This window comes from Camarhynchus parvulus, chromosome 3 (assembly GCF_901933205.1).
Source record: "Camarhynchus parvulus chromosome 3, STF_HiC, whole genome shotgun sequence".
Lineage (NCBI taxonomy): Eukaryota > Metazoa > Chordata > Aves > Passeriformes > Thraupidae > Camarhynchus > Camarhynchus parvulus.
This window is the reverse complement of record NC_044573.1, coordinates 49,191,928-49,209,119: the sequence shown is the minus strand read 5'-3', so window position 1 is coordinate 49,209,119 and position 17,192 is coordinate 49,191,928. Positions and strand designations below refer to the sequence as shown.

The window sequence follows — 17,192 nt, the reverse complement described above, 5'->3', positions numbered from 1 at the left end:
CCTGCAATACAACTACATTGTACATTCTTCTGAATCTTTCAAATCACATGGAGTCAAGTGTGAGTAAAAGGACCCAGCCAGGAGCTAGGCTATCATTAGGAACAGCAATGTTAAGATCAGTAAGAAATGACACAAAAATATATCATAACATAAGGGGAAAATGTGTCATGGCAGATAGTCACATGTATTGGAAAGGTGGTGTTATTTTAGAAGCTGAGAATCACTAACAGCAGTATGAGTGCTTTGTACTATATCACATATATATACAACAGACCTGCTCTTGAAATAAAACAAGGTTAAATATACTTTTAAATCAAAATTTCTGAGCTGTAAATATAGAAGCCACTGAACTAGCACCATCCCTGCAGTTTGTCTTCTGTGTGCTGCATACTTACCTAATGGCACAGGGATAGTTTAGATGATTAAATTGCTCCAGCCAGCTTAGAGCTTTTCTAGTTGTGAAATAAAGAAGTTTAAGGGTGCACAAGGCACAGGATTCTTTTACCAGCTGTGATTAGCTGAAAATGTGAGGCTACAGTGAGACACTATGTGTTTCTGGATCAGTAAGCTGTGTTACCACCAGTCCTGTTTTTAGCAGTTGCCAGTAGTGGTATTGAAAGCCTAAGAGCAGGGCAAGTCATGGTGCTAATCTCTGGATACAATCCAGCAGCTTGCAGTGTGACGATTTCTTGGGATGGGAATGGAAATACCTTTCCAGCTACAGCTAGTTAGCCTTGCTTTTGCAAGTTCTGTAATACCAAATATCTGAGCAACGTCATTTGCAACCTGTCAGGTAATATTTATCTATACATTTTCACCTAATAGAGTTTGCTTAATTGATTAATATTCTTGTGATTAAGTAGTTTGCTTGAGCTTCTGAATATTCATACATAGCGCCTTGATCCAGAATATGAAAGTGCCTAATGTTTATACATTGAAAGTAATTTAATATTCATGCCTTTTATAGGCCTATCAGCTATCCAGTGTGACACATTTATAAGGTTTTGCCACTTGAAACCTTTTCAGCTGATTTTTACTCTTGTCCTGGCTGCTTAGCACTCTTCCCTTTCTCTCACTTCAGGGTGATTTGGGTGATGAGGTAAGACTCCAAAACGTTATATCCTGTGAAAGAGGACTTCACAAAACTTTGGCCTCATACCTGCCAACATTTCTAAGAACTTCTTTAGTTCTTGTTCTTGAGTGGACATTGTAATTTTTATTATTAGATCTGCAGTTAACAATGAGGTATTATGGCAGCACTGTGCACTGGCACAGAAACATCAAATCTGCTTTTGTGTGGTTTTCCACATAAGTCAATAATGTAGTTTAAAAAAAATAATTGTCAAATATACTGACATTTGTGCAAACAAGACAGTTGCCTGGAACAGATGCACATGCTTTTAATTTGTTTTTTATCCGTCATAGAAGATTGCAGAAAAAGAAACTTGCATGAGAAAGCCTGTTTTTCTCAGGGTTAGGAATAACCAGTTGCTCTGAAGTGATTCCATGTAAACAGTTGAGTATTAGTAATTAAGAGATGTTGGTACTTGGCTCAAATTAATAGTTTCAGCACATCTTAAAAAAACCAAAAACCCAAAAAGCAAAAACACACAACCAAAATGACAAACCGAATACAAAGCACCTTTTATCTTAGGAAAAGGTGACCTGTGTAGATTCCTTTAGTGTGTATTTTATAGTTCAGTCCCTTAACTATGAAGTTCTTGTTTATTAATACACTTTCTATATTCCCGAAATGGATGCCATCATTGGGCTGAAATCTGTAATGAAAGTCCTGTAAATACTGTACAGTTTAAATGTTTTTATATGTAAATAAAAAAAACCTAAGAAGGGAAATGTGTGTCCTTGCCTCTTTATGACTGTTAGCTTTTGTTCTGAAGCCTAAATGTGCTTTTGAAGCTCTCTCAGTTCATGTTACTTACATGGTGTATGCTTGAGCTTTATTGAGAATCAAAACACTGTCTGGGGGAGATGTGTGTGGCCCATCTGTGTGTGTGGATGTGTGCAGCAGTTCCTGGATCCTACTGACCATCATCATCCTCAGCATTGCAGTTTCTCTTTTGCCCTTTGATGCTGTTGAAGCAGCCTGCAGTAACTTAAGTCCGGCCCTATTGCTTCAGCCTGGGGCTGCTTCCTTCTGTTCTATTTTAAAATTATGGACAGGTATGAAATGGTCAAACCATTTGAATGGATTAATGCTACAGAGAGGAAACAGTAATAAGTGGAACTTATTACTGTTCATTAGAGGTTTAAAGATCACAGAAGTCTTATCTGTGTGATGTTTTAATTTCTGCTGTCTAGCCACAGCTTGAAAGAGGAAAAGCATTACAAGCAGAGCAAACAATGAGCAGGCAAACCAAGAGGTTCTTCTGCCTGCCAGCTTGCTATGTGTCCTGCAAAATTAATCCTGCAGTTGTCCCATCCTTGCAATGTTCACAGTACAGCAGTAAGAGTATTGACTCTGATACAGCTTTTTTTTCTGTGCCAACATCGCTTGAAAAACAAACTCAAAGACTGGACATCCCTTGAGAGATGCTCTTTCAAAAAGAGTACATACAATCCTTTCAGACTGAAAATACAGAGTGAAAAGAACAAAAATAAATACACTTCATTTTCTTTCTGGGCATGACAGTGTAGTGTTATATTTTGTGGCACATCTAAGTTTATAGCAGCTCAGTTAATAGCAGGAAGGGTGGAGGCCATGTGCAGTTCCATTCCAGAAAACAGGAAGTGTATGTACTGTTGTGTGCTTTCTGCTACCAGGTTTGGTAGAGTTGAGGCCTGTGCTAACCTGCTGCAAATGTGAACAAGTGTGAGATAAATTATAACAAGGAAGGAAGAGTTGCAAAAGCTTGTCTGAATGGCTAGAGGGCAGTGGTTGCAAGGAGGTAGAGAGCATCTATGCCATTTCTCAGTCCCTTCTTCCATGTGGCTTCATCTCAAGTATCAGTCTGGCATTGTATCAGCTTTTAATACAATACTAATTCATACTTACTAATACTCACCCCCCCAAATCTGATAAGAAATTGCAATAAACTACTGTGAATTTGGATGGCAAATTACAAAGAATTAATTTGTCTATTGCTTCAGGGTCTGCAGCAAAACTAGCAAACAGAGAGATACACCAAACTTCATTTAAGATGAATATGGAACAAAGCTTTTTTATCTTTAAGAATAACAGAGTAATCTTATTGGTTAAACAGCCATGTTGCAGTAGACTCGAAACTAACACCTCTGAGAAGTGTGAAAACCAGTTAAGTGTGAAGGGTCCTGTCCTGAAAAGCTCAGAACAGAGTCCCGAATGCTTAGGAACTATCCACACAAGATCTTCAACACTGTATTTATTAAGGAAAACAAAAAAGTATTATAAAACAGTGTATATACAAATACAGTAGGTATTTGGAGACAGTGGTGCTAAAGATCTTTGTAAGAATGGACTTCTTGGTTTGCATTTCTTGGATGATGGAGAATGATAGTGAGAATTCAAAAGACAATCATATAACTGAGCCACAGGATAGAAAGTGTGATGCTTGCAAATTTCTCCTTGCAGAAGAGATGAGTGAAAGGCAGATTCTCTTTTTTCTTCCTTGTATTTCTTTTTTCCCTTGGCCAGGGAAACCCCTGGAACTTGCATCTTTCCAGGTTTTATTGTCCAAAGTAGCTACCAGAAGTGTTTGCTCCTTCTACAGCCCAGTTTTTGATGACGAATGTGAAGGCAGACATCCCAGTTCTGCGTGTCTTTTCCCAAGTGCAGGCCTGCCAACACCTTGCCCTTCTTGTGCCATGTGCTGAGTCAGCTCAGTGTGGTCTGGACTTGGTGATTAGGTGCAGAGGCTTCGAACCACTCCCTGCCAAAAAAAATATTTAAAAAAATTTAAAAAATCAGTGTGTGGGTCATATTCTACCAATATAGTAGCTGCCTCTGGTGGCAGTGTGTCAGAGAGCATTGGCACTACCAGAATTGAGCCTTTCTTTACTTTAGTAGGTGGACCAAGAAAGCATGAGCAATGTTTGTGATGTACCTCTCCAGTTTTATCTGGGGGTTCGGTTGGCTGAGTGAGCACTTGGCACCTTTACTGTGCTATGAAGATTACCTAAGAAAAACCAACAAATTCTGGAATATTAATTTCACGTCTCCAAGTTGTTAGATTTTGCCTGCAGATTATTTGGTGAGGGATCCACACCTAAAATGTGTGTCTTAATGGGCTTAAACAAGCTACAGCACTCCTTCACGGTAGGAAAAAATATAATTCTATGGCTTTTCAAGTGAGAAAACCAGACAGTTTTAAGGGAACTTGTCATTTAAATGAAGGACTTGGAGCTATCTTGGGGTTTGTATTAATTTCAGTTCCTAATGAATGTTAGTGTTGGTTACTAACTTCCCAGTCAGTTCAGTGTGTTGCACATGGTTAAATAAATACTCCATGTGCAAATGATGACTCACTACGTTTGAGCTTTCAGGAGATCTTCATCTTTATTATGGTCAAAAGTCTCCTTATGTAGATGCAGCTACAGCATTGGTATTTCTAACTGGAATCTTTAAAATGCTGTGTAACAGTGAGGATGAGGTTTTTGTGCAGGAAGCAGGGAAGGCACACACTGTGCAGTGAAAGTCTGCGTTGTTCCTCAGAAACTTCTCTGTAAGAGCTCGTGTGATGCAATGTCTCTTCCCTACAGAGCAGGGAAGAAAGATCCAAAAAGTCCCTCCTGCCTGACTGTGGGGGTTTGCTTTGCTTTCATTTTAATTTTTGTATGCAGTGTAGTGATTCACTTTCCAGTCCCCACTGAGCTGGCAAAGGGCTGTCCTGCTGCACATGACACACCAGAAGAAGCTGAGGGAGCTGGAGCCCTTCAGCCAGGAGGGGTGGCACCCAGGAGAGATCTGATTGCCAACTACAGCAAACTGTAGCATCTGCAGAAATGGCAGACTTTTATCTGAAGTAAAAGCACAGTAAAAACACAAAAAGCATCCATCATAAATTGCAGCAGAGGAATCCCACTAGGATATGCAGGAGGAAATTCATGTTAAAGGTGGTTAACTGTGGGATAAAATTGTCACTATCCCTGTGCTCAGGCTGGACAGGATGACATCCAGAGTCCCCTCCCAAGACAGGTTTTCCTCTGAGTCCACACTGGCTGTTTAGAAAAGACTGAAAACTGTGGCTCCAATTGCGAATAGTCTTTAGAGTAACACGAACCACTAACATTTTTTATTTTTGTGTGAAATGCTACACACGAGAGAGAATTGCCTTGCCTCTGGCAGTTACTAGAAGTATTCCCTGTATGCTTTGGCTATGCTTTCTTCATCCTCCCACACCCTCATCCAGGCATGTAAGCAAAACCCATCCACTGCATATATCAGACTTGCATCTGAAAAACCAAAGGTTGTGCTGCGGTACCAGTTTCAGGGTTACATTTTCCCCTCTTATGTATGGGAAACAACTCTTCCAATGGCAAAAGAATAAGAAAGAGTAACAAGGAGGTGGTCCTTTCAAATGAAATGAGTCAAGCAGCTTTCAGCAAAAATACTTGACTTTTACCTCTGTGTAGCAATAATCTGTCCTCAAGAGAAAGCAAGCTGTTTACACAGCATTCAGATAGGTTTCTATTCCAGCAATGGAAAAAATTCTCATACCCATGTTTTTTTTATGTTGGGTCACAAAAATATCAGTCCTGCTGTTTCACAATGGTTTGGATCACAAAGATTTTGCAGTGTATAAGTTAGGATGAGCTAGCAGCATAACTACTTATGTGGATTCTTCTGGGCTAAGTAATACACTTCAGCTTTCCATTTCTTCATAAAGTACTGCTCAGAGTAGCCTTAACATTGCTTCTAGAAGTTCTCATATTTGAAATAGCACTGCAGCGTGCATCATCCTGTGTTCCTGATAGTGTAGATTTTGAAATGTGCTATATACACTGTATATACACTGTATAGTTATTCTGTGAGACTCCAGACACACATGTACATGTCTGCATGTGTGTGTGTGTGCAGCTGCTCCTTGTGACTGTGCTGATCTGTATCCCACAAAGCACCGAAGCAGTGTGACTGAGGCCCATGACTAGCACAGGTGCTAATAGCCGGCTATTGCAACAGCAGCTGTTTCAATGACAACAGAAAGTGTGTGAGGAGTCAGCGATTACTGCAGAACACCAGCTCAGCTGCAGATAAAGCACTATCGGAGTGCAGTGCGCAGGAAACGCTGGGTGTTTTCCAGCACCCATGTGACAGGCATTTCTCTCACCACGTCGCACAGCAGCCTTTTCCGAGCAAAACCCACTGGTGCCGGCAGGCTGGCCCTCAGCTCTGCTTTCCTAGGAGGAACCACCATCAAAAGGAACTTTGACAAAGGTCCACACTTCAGCTCCTGGCAATGGGCTGCTTCTCGGGATATGGGAAGGTGTGTACAATTCAAGTAAACAAATACATGACCTGTGACTAAACACTGATGACTTTTCAGTCTAGTGATTGGTTTGTAAAAGTTCCCTATTCCCGTACTTGAGCTCATATAACATGATGAAATACTAATTGAATTTGGCGTGGGAAACTATTTAAAGTAAATAAACTATTATTTTTTTTAAAAATCTGCAGCTGGAGATAGAATTTCTGACTTCTGCCTGCATTTTGGTGGGGGTTTTTTTGTCATTTTTTCTCAGCTCTTTAATTCCCTTAATTTGTTTGACTAATTCATTATTCAAAGCTACACAGTTAGCATTTTACTAAATATGGGGCAGGTTTGGTGCTAGTATAATGAGGTATAGGTGATCAGCTGAACTGGGACCCTGTGCCCATCTATCTGACCAAAATCAGCTTCTTGACTAGATGTTGTTCTGTTTGTTCAATATAACTGGTGGCCTTTAAATAAGTTCATTTGAAACAGAACTTGCACTTTTTTTGACCCGACAAGTCTTCTGTTTCCATGTTTTCCAAAATGAAAGATTATTTCATGACAATTACTCGTTACCAGACAGGTCGTCTTCACATCCATTACTCCTTTTGTGAAAGCTGTTACACAGGCCTGAGCTAAGTCTTATAAAATCAGCATTTTTCTCCTCCAGCTTATCATCATGAGTTTGCAGAAAGAGAAAGCATCCTGACATTTGCTTAGCTGCACTAGTGCATGAGCAGTGAAGTACCAGTGGGTGTCAGCAACGGGGAGTTTTCGGGGAGGGAAGAGACAGGACCAAGCCTAGGCAGTAGCACGGCATTCACCACCAGCAACAGAATTGTCTGAGCTTTCCACACATCCCAGGAGCACAAAACTCATCTCCCACCAGGCAGACTGCATGTGGCATTAAAGCATTTGCAAGAACAAAGTGAGATTTTTTTCACCGGAGAGCCCCAGCATCCCCAGCCCTGGGGTCAAGCTTGTAGGGATGGACATATTGGGCAGGGAGGATGCAGAGGATAACACTGTCAAATGCCAATATTTGTGCAGGCAGTGTTGCAGCACACCTGCACCAGTTGGGGCACACGATTCCGAGCAGTCTGAAAGTCCAACCCAGAGTGGCACTTTGCCCTATGGGCTGGGCTTATCTTCCTAATCCCAGTCTGGAGGCTGTCAATCCTGCAATATCCCCAGCATCCCAGCATCTCCCCTGCAGCCAGCATGGGATGAACGTGCTCCTCAACAGCCAGAAGTGATTTCACAGCCCCTCATTCCTCCAGTGACAGCCCCCTAGACGATGTCCTGCCACCAGCACACCTGCAAACTCCAGCTCTTGCTTTTGGCCCAGAGGCAGTCCATCTAACCCAAAGCACATCCCATGGGTAGGTCTTCTATATCTTTGGAGCAAAATTTCTTGCGTTCTTCAGCTCTGAGCAACTAGTGAGCTGAAAATAAATAAATAAATCATTAAATAAATAAATAAATAAAAATACTAAAAATCTTAGCATGGCAAGCAAGAAAACTGTGACAAGTTTATGGGGTAAAGCAATTTTGGCAGACATCATCTAGGAATTAGTGTCTTTAAAAAAGGACTTTTTCATAATGGCTTGGTTCATAATTAGTTCCAAACTCTGCATGACCACAGCTGCCAAGAAAGAACAATTGCTCATGTTTAATTTAGAGCTACTCATATGTTTTGCAGCTAAATTAAACCAAAGCCAAACCGGGGAATTTGGAAACCACTGAAAATAAGGGGAACTCTGGAGTGCTTAACAATTACTTCCTCATAGGACATGCCCAAGAGGAAGAGAGGTGTTTTTCAGTCATGGAACTACTCTCCTAAGCATGAGGAGGATCATGCTTTCCTTCCTCTGCTTACTGATGCACCTGCTTCAGGATGAGACAGCTTGTAAGTAAGGGCTTTTTGCTCTTTTCCTGTATGGGAAGGGAAGGGGGGGTGGGAGGACAAGGATTGTTGTTGAATTTTTTGGATGAGTCAAGAAATCTCTGTATCTTTTGGTGGGTTTCAAAAGCTAGTCACTTTCAAATTAGTTTGTTATTTTATCATTCCAGGTTCTGAAATGCAGATAAAATGAACATGTTGTCCATTAGATTTTTTCATGGCTGTATTACCAGTTTTAGTTCAGCCAGTACAAGTCTTATCTGATTCTGTGCTATGCCAGGGTAAAAGCTGCTGTCATCTGGGTTGCAAAACGCACAAAAATATTAGGGTTTGAATGATTCAGAGAGGTTGTTAACTGAATCTGTTATAAATCATATAGCAGTTTGAAAAGAGATGATGAAAACTGTCAGACAGCCTTTCCAGTGGTACAGACAGGAAAAGAAGTGAATTTCAGGTGGAAATTTTTTACTAGGCAGGAGCTGGTAAACATGACTGTGGTAACAGTTAAAAGAGCTATAATCTCTTCAGGTTAAAGCTGAGTTGTGGAGTAAAGTGGGAAAGAGCACTAGCACTTGATTTTTAAGTATTGATGGGGATGCTCACTGCAGACTCTGTGAAGAGATCTGAAGGGTTTGTTTCCTGGGATGATCATGGGGCATCTTTCACAGCAGCAAACTCACTAAGGAAAAATATACCAATAAACCAACAAAAAAGAAAAAAAAAGAAAAAGAAAAATAAAATGACAATGAATGAACAAACAAACCCAAAACAAACAGCAAAAAACCCCACCTCAAACACTCAGACCACATAAAAGTATTCCTTTCATAGTTCTAAATGTGTTTCTTTTGTAACTGCTTGACTTCGTGACTTGGAAAGTTTTGAATGTGAAATCCAGGAGATTTAATTTCCCTGTGGTCTGCTAGTCATGAAGCAAGATGGTCTGTAGCAATACCCTCTGATTCCAGTATGGAGGAGTGTGTCTGTGACAAACACCTTATGTTATCATTCCTTCTTATCTGCAGCACTTTTAGTTTTGGGAAACCAAGACCTGCAAGATTCGATTAAGCCACAGAAGGTAGAGTTCCATTCGTTAAATTTCAACACCACTTTGCATTGGCAGCCTGGGTGGGCCAGAGAGGCCAGAGATGCGCTCTACTTTGTGCAGTATAAAGTGTAAGTACCAGTGCCTCCCACTGGGCTGGGGCTCAGCCCTGCTGGGGATAAAATGATTTCTCAGGTGGCAGGAGGTTCTCATTCCTGGGCAACAGCCATGTCCTGCTTGGCTGCCAGCTCTCAGTTGTTTCTGCACTTACCAATCCCATAAGGAGTAGTCAAGCAGCACGAGGCAGGCAAGGAGTAAGCACCTCCAGCACTATGCTCTGCACCCTCATTGCACCAGGGATTTGAAGAAAAATGTAGTTTGCAGGGGACCTCTGAAAGCCACTGGGTCCAGCCACCTGGGTCCAGCCACCTGCCTCAAGCAGGTCTAGGTAGGTCAAGTTATTCTGTAATAGAACATTAAAGGTATTTCAGTGGCCTACCTTGCCCACAGCACTGTCTCAGGGTGCCTTGCATGGAAAGATTGAGGCAACATTAGGGGCTGGTCTCCAGGGTCTGCTCCCATCCCTGGCATGCTGGTGAGTGCCTGAAATGATTATTGCCCTTGAGGAACAGTTTAGTGAAATCCAGCATTCTGCCCATCAGTGAACACACTGGCTGAGCCAAAGCTGCCCACCTCTCCCATGGGGCAGCTAAGACGTGGCTCCTGACAGGGCTGGTGACCCTGTCTCTGCTTTAGATTTCTTTCAGAAAAGACAGAAACCTGTAGCTCCCAAACACCCATGAAATCAACCTTCCCTGTTATCAAATTGAAGGCAGTTAACTTCCATGGCAGGATGCTCGTCAGTGTCACAAGAGGAAAACAGACGGCTGAGAATCTGCATGGACACAGGCAGTGATCCCTAAAGTTTACATCCTTCCCCCTCTTTCTCCATAGGTATGGGCAGAGCACATGGCAAAACAAAGACGAGTGCTGGGGGATTTCAAGCCATGTCTGTGACCTAACACATGAGACCTCTGACATCCAGGAGCCTTACTACAGCAGAGTGAGAGCAGCCCTGGCTGGTGTCTATTCCAGCTGGAGCCTCAGCTGCAGATTCACTCCTTGGCGAGAAAGTAAGTGCAAACACACATGTCCCCTGGAAGGAATTTGGTCTTCCATGGCATGGAAAGTATCATATCTGCTCATAACTTGCAAACATGGGTAATCCTTTTCCAGCCACAAAGCTGCATGTAAAGAAGTGAGTCAATAGCTCTCAGGTGAAGTGTTATGCCAGAGTAATTCTCCACACTCTTGAAAGGCAAGTGATTATGGCTAAATAGCCATTTACCAGCAATTAGAAGATCAAAAAATCCCTTTAATTCAAGCTCTTCCTCTGGGCATGGAAGTACACACATAATTTTAAGGCATTTTTGGAGCGGCTGGAAAGACAGGACTCAAGACAAATTTCTTCAGGGGGAGAAGAGGGAACGGAGCTGCATGGTGTGTGGCCACTATTCTTCTCACATTTCTGTGTTATCCTGACTGCAGGAAAGGACATAGAAAGGACATGTGCAAAGCTTTTGGTTAGCACTCATTACAGTGCCACAGTATGTTAGGCATGGAGGACTGCCCAAACACTGAGCAGTAGCAGTCTACCTACCAGTAAGTTCACCATGAATTAGCCTGTTTTCCCTCACTGGCCAACGCAAAATCAAATTGTCAGCGTGGGTCACCCCACAGCCCCAAAGTGCAAACCACTTTGAGCCTCCTGCACAGATGAAACCACAAGCTTTGACATAAAGAAGTACCTTGCAGCAAAACCAGAACATCTTGCCCTGTGCCACCTCCTTCTGCTGGAGAGATTTGTGCGGCAGCAGCTGCCCGTGTCCCCACACTGCTGGTGCTGCACACACATGTATGCAGGCACTGCCTTCAAGCCTTAGCTGTGTTTATCCAAGCCAATTGCAAAATATTTGAAAGTGATGATGTGAACTGCATCCTTGGCACAGCTGAAATGTTTTAAGTGGATGTTTTGTGCAGAAAGCACAAAGACAAATACGAGGGAAAAAAGAAAATCAGGGCAATTTTGGAATTTTTCTTGACCAGTCAGCACATAGCAACATCAGCTCTAAGGGATTTCAAAAAGTTTGGCTCAAAGATAGATTTACAAACACAGGAAATGTCCCCTCCAAAATAACAATAACCAAACCCAATGAACACCAAGAAGTAAGAATTTACGAAGTGTCACTTGAGGAGTAAATAGAGCATAATACATTGTTGGTAACATGAGCGTTTGTTGAACAGATTCAAATTGCATTCTTGGAAATATTATTCATAACCTATAATTGTGTTTATAGCTTTGGGTTTTTTTCCATAGCTATGATAGGACCTCCAATGGTCACTGTGGTTCATAGCAACAAATCCATAACAGTAAAGCTCCAGGCTCCACGTTCTCCTTATAGAAGGAAGAGAGGCAGCAAAATACCAATGACAAATTATTATGATCTGCTGTATCAAGTCTTCATAATTAACAACTTGCTAGATGAGGTAAGAGTATATTCAGATATGAACCCCTTACCATTGAATAGCCAGAAAAGTGTGGGCACACTGTATTTGTTTTGCTGGTGAAATAGTCTTCTGGGATTGTGAGAGCAGCAATAACTGTGCAAGTGTTTGAAAACAAAGTAGGCTTATTTTTCAGGAATTGAATTTGATTGAATTGATTTGTAATTCCTCCCTGTATTATTTTCCATCAACTTCATACTTCATAATCTATGACCTAGTTTAAAAAATTGGTACAAGAGAAGAATTTGGGGGGGGCAATTTTCTTTAAAAAAGCATAAATAAATTATTAATGCTGTTGAGTTTGTGTAAGTTCATGTGCTGTTCTGCATCCTCTGTCCTCATCAAACTTTACTCACAGATACACTTGCTAGGGGAATATGCTTGACTGGCTCTTCTTTCTCCACTCTGTATGAAGCAACACAGGGTCCTGGTGTATGAAGGGAAAGAAAAGGTTATTAAAATAGAAGATTTGAGGCCTGGAGTCAGCTACTGCATCGTGGCTAAAATGTACATGCCAGCGCTGGACCACAGCAGTGCCTACAGCAGCAGGCAATGTACCGTGCTGCAGTGACAGGGCTGGCACCTCTGACGCAGGTAAGTCACTGTCTGAAACTGGAGGTGACTCTGGAAGTCAAGATCTATCCCCTCACCAAAGGCAGATACTCTCCAAAAGTAGAGAAAAAAGTGTGTCATAGAAACTGCTATCCCACATGACAGTATTAGCTGGAATACTTACAAAACCTCAGATGCACACCAGGTAAGAATGATAAGGCCAAGATCATTAGATAGGATGGGATAGATAATTATTTGCATGCTGGCACTGTCCTCAGAAATATCCGCTTCTTCCCTTCCTTTAAACAGCTGTACATAGTATAGTTAAATAGTTATACATAGCATGGCTTTCATAAATATTTTTCTGCCAAGTAATAATTAACTAGAAAAATGAGTGACCTCCAACTTTATTAACATGCAATTCTCCTGCAAGCACTACCAGCCTTTTCTTCTCAGGAATTGATCTGATGGAATAATTAAAATGAGCCTGTCCCCTTTTCATGGACATTCTTCAGTGTAGTGTTTTTAAAAAGAAATCAGTTATCAAATGTCATGAGTTCCAATGGGCCAAAATGCAAGAATTATCTCCACTAGCTGATCTGAAAAATCTGGTTTTTTTACTTACATCAATCACTAGGCTATTGTCACATGTCACATGCCCAGCCAAAAGATTTGCTATCAATCCTGCCTTGCAGGTACAAAGGCACAGAGAGTACAAAGACCTAACCCAAACTTTACTTCATTGGAATTGGCCTTAGCAAGCTCAGATTTGGGGTAACAGAGGAAAACTGGAAAAGTGTCAGTTTTAACCTGGGCTTCTGTTCTCAGTTCTGTACCCTAAAACCATAGAAGTTCTCCTTTCTTCTGCTTCATAATATGATACATATCATTGATGTCTCTTGAGTTTTGGTCAGTGGGTTTAGGCTAAGGAGGGAGTCACTTTCTAGAGGACTTTTCTGCATTTTTTCCTTGCTTGCCCTGTACTGTAAAGAGCTGGAAACTCAGGTTAGAGCTGGACTTCCAAACAACTTGCAGAGGGACAGGACAGACGCAGGTGAATGGCATGTATTGAATGTCAGTTCAGTTTAATCCCACCCAGCTTAAATGCACGTGCCAGCAGCAATTCTCTTTCTCTTCCCCATTACAGGGATAATGGCAGAAGATGCCTTGCATCACAGGTCCAGCTGTAAATCAAGATCTGCTGTCTATGTCTGGAATACATACTTGGATACTTTCTAAACTACCCTTTGCTGCATTAAATTATTTGATTATTTGATCACAATCCTTTTATGCTACATGAAGGTCAAGGAGTCTTTGTATGTCCCATATAACAATTTATGATGATATATATTTGCATTTTCAAAAATGACAGACTTGTAATATAAAAATGAAACCATGAAAAAAGTCTTCGTGGAAATGTCCTTAAATTGCTTCTAGGGGTTTTGTATTTTAGGTCTTGAAATTAAAATACTATCTATAAAATAAATATGTTTTTATGTTTTCTACAATAATTACAAATGAAAATGAAAATAGTGTCCTTCCTTTAAAATAAGAAATGTGCAATACAGGAGTAATTCCGTGCTCAGAGTGTCTTCATAGGACCCTCAACATAATATTTCTGGCAGTGAAACCAGGATGTGATTAGCCAGGAATGAGTGTGAACTAAACCAGGAAAGATCCTCTCTTCCATTCAGTGAAAGACAGTTAAAGGAAAGAGACCCTCAGCAAGTTTGCTGATGAAACAGAACTGTGGGGAGTGGCTGATAAACCAGAAGGCTGTGCTGTCATTCACTGGGACCTTGTTAGGCTGGAAAATTGGGTGGAGAAAAACTTAATGAGGTTCAACAAGGCCAAGTGTAGGGCCCTGCAGATGGGGAGGAATAACTCCAAGTAGCAGCACAGGCTGGAGGCTGACCTCCTGGACAGCAGCTTGGCAGAGAAGAACCTGGGAGTCTTGGGGGATGCCCATGAGCTGGCACTGCCCTTGTGGCCAGCAGGGCCAGTGGTATCCTGGGGTGCATTGGGAAGAGTGTGGCCAGCAGGTCAAGGGAGATGGCCCTGACCCTCTGTCAGGGTCCTTGTGAGGCCACATCTGGAGTGCTGAGTCCACTTCTGGGCTCCTCAGTACAAGACAAGATGTGACTGGAGAAGGTCCAGTGGGGAACTACAAAGATGATGAGGGCTCTGGAGCATGTCTTTTGTAAGAAACATCTGAAGGAGTTGAGTCTGATAGTTTAGAGGAGAGAACACAGAAGGGATCTCATTAATGCATGTAAATATCTGAAAGGTGGGTGCCAAGAGGATGGTACCAGATTGTTTTCAGTGGTGCCCAATGACAGGATGGGCAATAAAATACAAGAACTTTCACCTCAACAGGAGGGAAAGCTTCCTTACACTGAGGGTGGCAGAGCACTGGAACAGGCTGCCCAGGGAGGTCATGGAGTTTTCCTCTCTGGAGACATTTAACTCACTTGGACACGTTCCTGTGTCACCTCTAGGTAGCCCTGCGTGGACAGGGGGGATGGACTTAATGTTGTCCAGAGGTCCCCTTCAGACCTAAGAATTCTGTGACCTCTATTTTAGCCATTTCACAGTTAATGGTGACTGAATGCTGACCATTACCTGAGATTTCTAATGATTTTAGCCCTTAATCATACAAGGGAAAAATTGCTTGGGCAAGATCTGGGTAGCAACTAATTAAGCCACTCCAGGAGGGAGAGGTGAAATAGCTTTTACATATCTGCAAGGTCGGTAAGTAATGAGAATCTTAGTACTTAACTATGTCCTGTAATTGCAAACTAAATGAGAGGAGGTGAGAGTGGCCCAGACACAAAAGGGCAAAGAAAGCCTCGGGAAAAATGGAGGTCCCAGCTACATTATCCACTGTCCACTTTTCCTTTAATTCACGTACACAAAGGTGGATCAATTCAGTTTAAGTAACAGACATTGAATTCTCTGAAGCCAAATTCCAAGCATTTTTCATGGTGTGGCACTAGCACCTCCCCTGGAGGCGTCACAGCTCAGAGCTGCTTCAGGATGCTGGCAGTAGCATTTGGGAAGAGGCTGTGTTTAAGGAAGTTAATGCTGGTCACTCTTGCCTTTAACAGAATGAAAGAGGTTGTTACATAATATATATTTCCACCACCTGATTATAATACATGATATCTTTGAACAACTAGGTTTGCAGACATCCAGCCACTTCCACACATCTAGTCCATAAAACCACAGGTTTCTTTCACCCCATTTCCCTTTTTGCTCCTTTCTCAATTCTTCTAGTTGCTTTGTCCACTCATACCCCACAGTATCTTCACTTAGGTAAGATTTTTTTGAGAAGCAAGCCTTTAAATCTCTGTGCAACACGTGGTGCCAAGACAAGTGTGAGATCCTGATGCCTGTCTTGCACTGTCCAGAAAAACTGTCCAGGCAAACAATTAAGAAATAGTCTATCTTGTATTTCAGCAGTGGTTACAACAGCCTGAAAACAGTATCTGTAGTAATTGAAGTTCTTTCTGAAATTCATTTACTTCCCTGGGGCAGCTCATGTTGCCGCCATTACACAAAGATAAAGCTTTATCAAAGAACAGAGTCTGACAATTCCAGATACTGTACCTGTGTCAGATGCAGAAGATAAAACTGTTTTATAGAAAACATTAAAAAAAAAAAAGAGAGAGAGAATGAGAAGAGGCAGAGCCATAGGAGTACCTGAAGCATTCAGAGCTAGCTAGAAATACAGCAGCTGCCATGCTAGGGGTCTATGAAGACAGTTGAAATCTGAAATTTTTTCAATTTGATAAAATGATGAAAAATGTGCAGCATGAATGCTGGGAAAAGCAATAAAAGATCTGAAGAAGTCTTGCACAGTCGTGTGCTAAGTTGTGGGCTAACCAGATTTCACTTCCTCAGCAACAACACAGGCTTACAGAAAGCAGTGCAAGAGTTGCAGGAACTCACTTCCATTCTGACAGTATCATGATTTATTACTGCCAACCCCATGATGTTCTGCAAAAGCCTATTTTTCCTTTCCATTTGAAATGCAAATTTTCTTTCAGTGCTGTTCTGACATGTAATTTTACTGGGGAAGGGTTTGATAGAAAGACTGGTGCTGTATTTTTTCTCCCCCAATGTCGAGTGATCTGCACTCACAGCTTCTAGATAGACTTGGTAATGTTGTAACTTCAAAAACCAACTTATTGTGCCTTAGACTGCATGCTGCACTGCTGTTTACAACTCCACAAGGGTGGAATGGAGAAAGAGTTCTCTTGACTGTAACTGGGACTTCCCTGCTGACAAGTCAGTTTGGAAATACCTGGAAGCGTGAGTTCTAGCCCTCCTTTCTCTTTCGCCTCCTGGGCACAAGCAAACCATCTGCTGTGGGTCCACACCTCTGGACCTGCCCAGGCTGGCACACAGCTGCACAGGGGGTGTGCATGTGCACACCATTCAGTTCAGGATGCTTTCACATTGTTGGCTTGGCTCCTTCTTGCAAAAAGTTTTCAGGACCCAGCTGAGAACACTTGTCTCTTGTTTTTTTAGTCACTTACACAATAGGTATTTTCTAACCAAGTGCCAAGTGCCAGCTTCTGTTTCAGGAAAGAGAGAAATGCTGACTTCTAGGGCTATGGCACTGGGAGGGAAAGATCAAGCAGTAAAAAAGGAGGAGTTGAGACCAATTCTGTGAACTCTCATGGGCCACATTGCTGAGGGATGTCTGCAGTGACAGCCA

The 17,192-nt window shown here is 41.9% G+C and overlaps 1 protein-coding gene across 1 annotated transcript; it reads left to right on the top strand.

Moving 5' to 3' along the window:
* The first annotated feature begins 8,198 nt into the window (after positions 1-8,198).
* On the top strand, positions 8,199-13,715 carry IL22RA2 (interleukin 22 receptor subunit alpha 2). Its single transcript, XM_030946256.1, has 6 exons — positions 8,199-8,316; positions 9,333-9,483; positions 10,307-10,485; positions 11,730-11,899; positions 12,333-12,511; positions 13,617-13,715. Exons 1-5 carry the CDS (start codon positions 8,253-8,255, stop codon positions 12,486-12,488), a joined length of 720 nt encoding a protein of 239 aa, XP_030802116.1. The 5' UTR covers positions 8,199-8,252; the 3' UTR covers positions 12,489-12,511; positions 13,617-13,715.
* Positions 13,716-17,192: the final 3,477 nt, after the last annotated feature.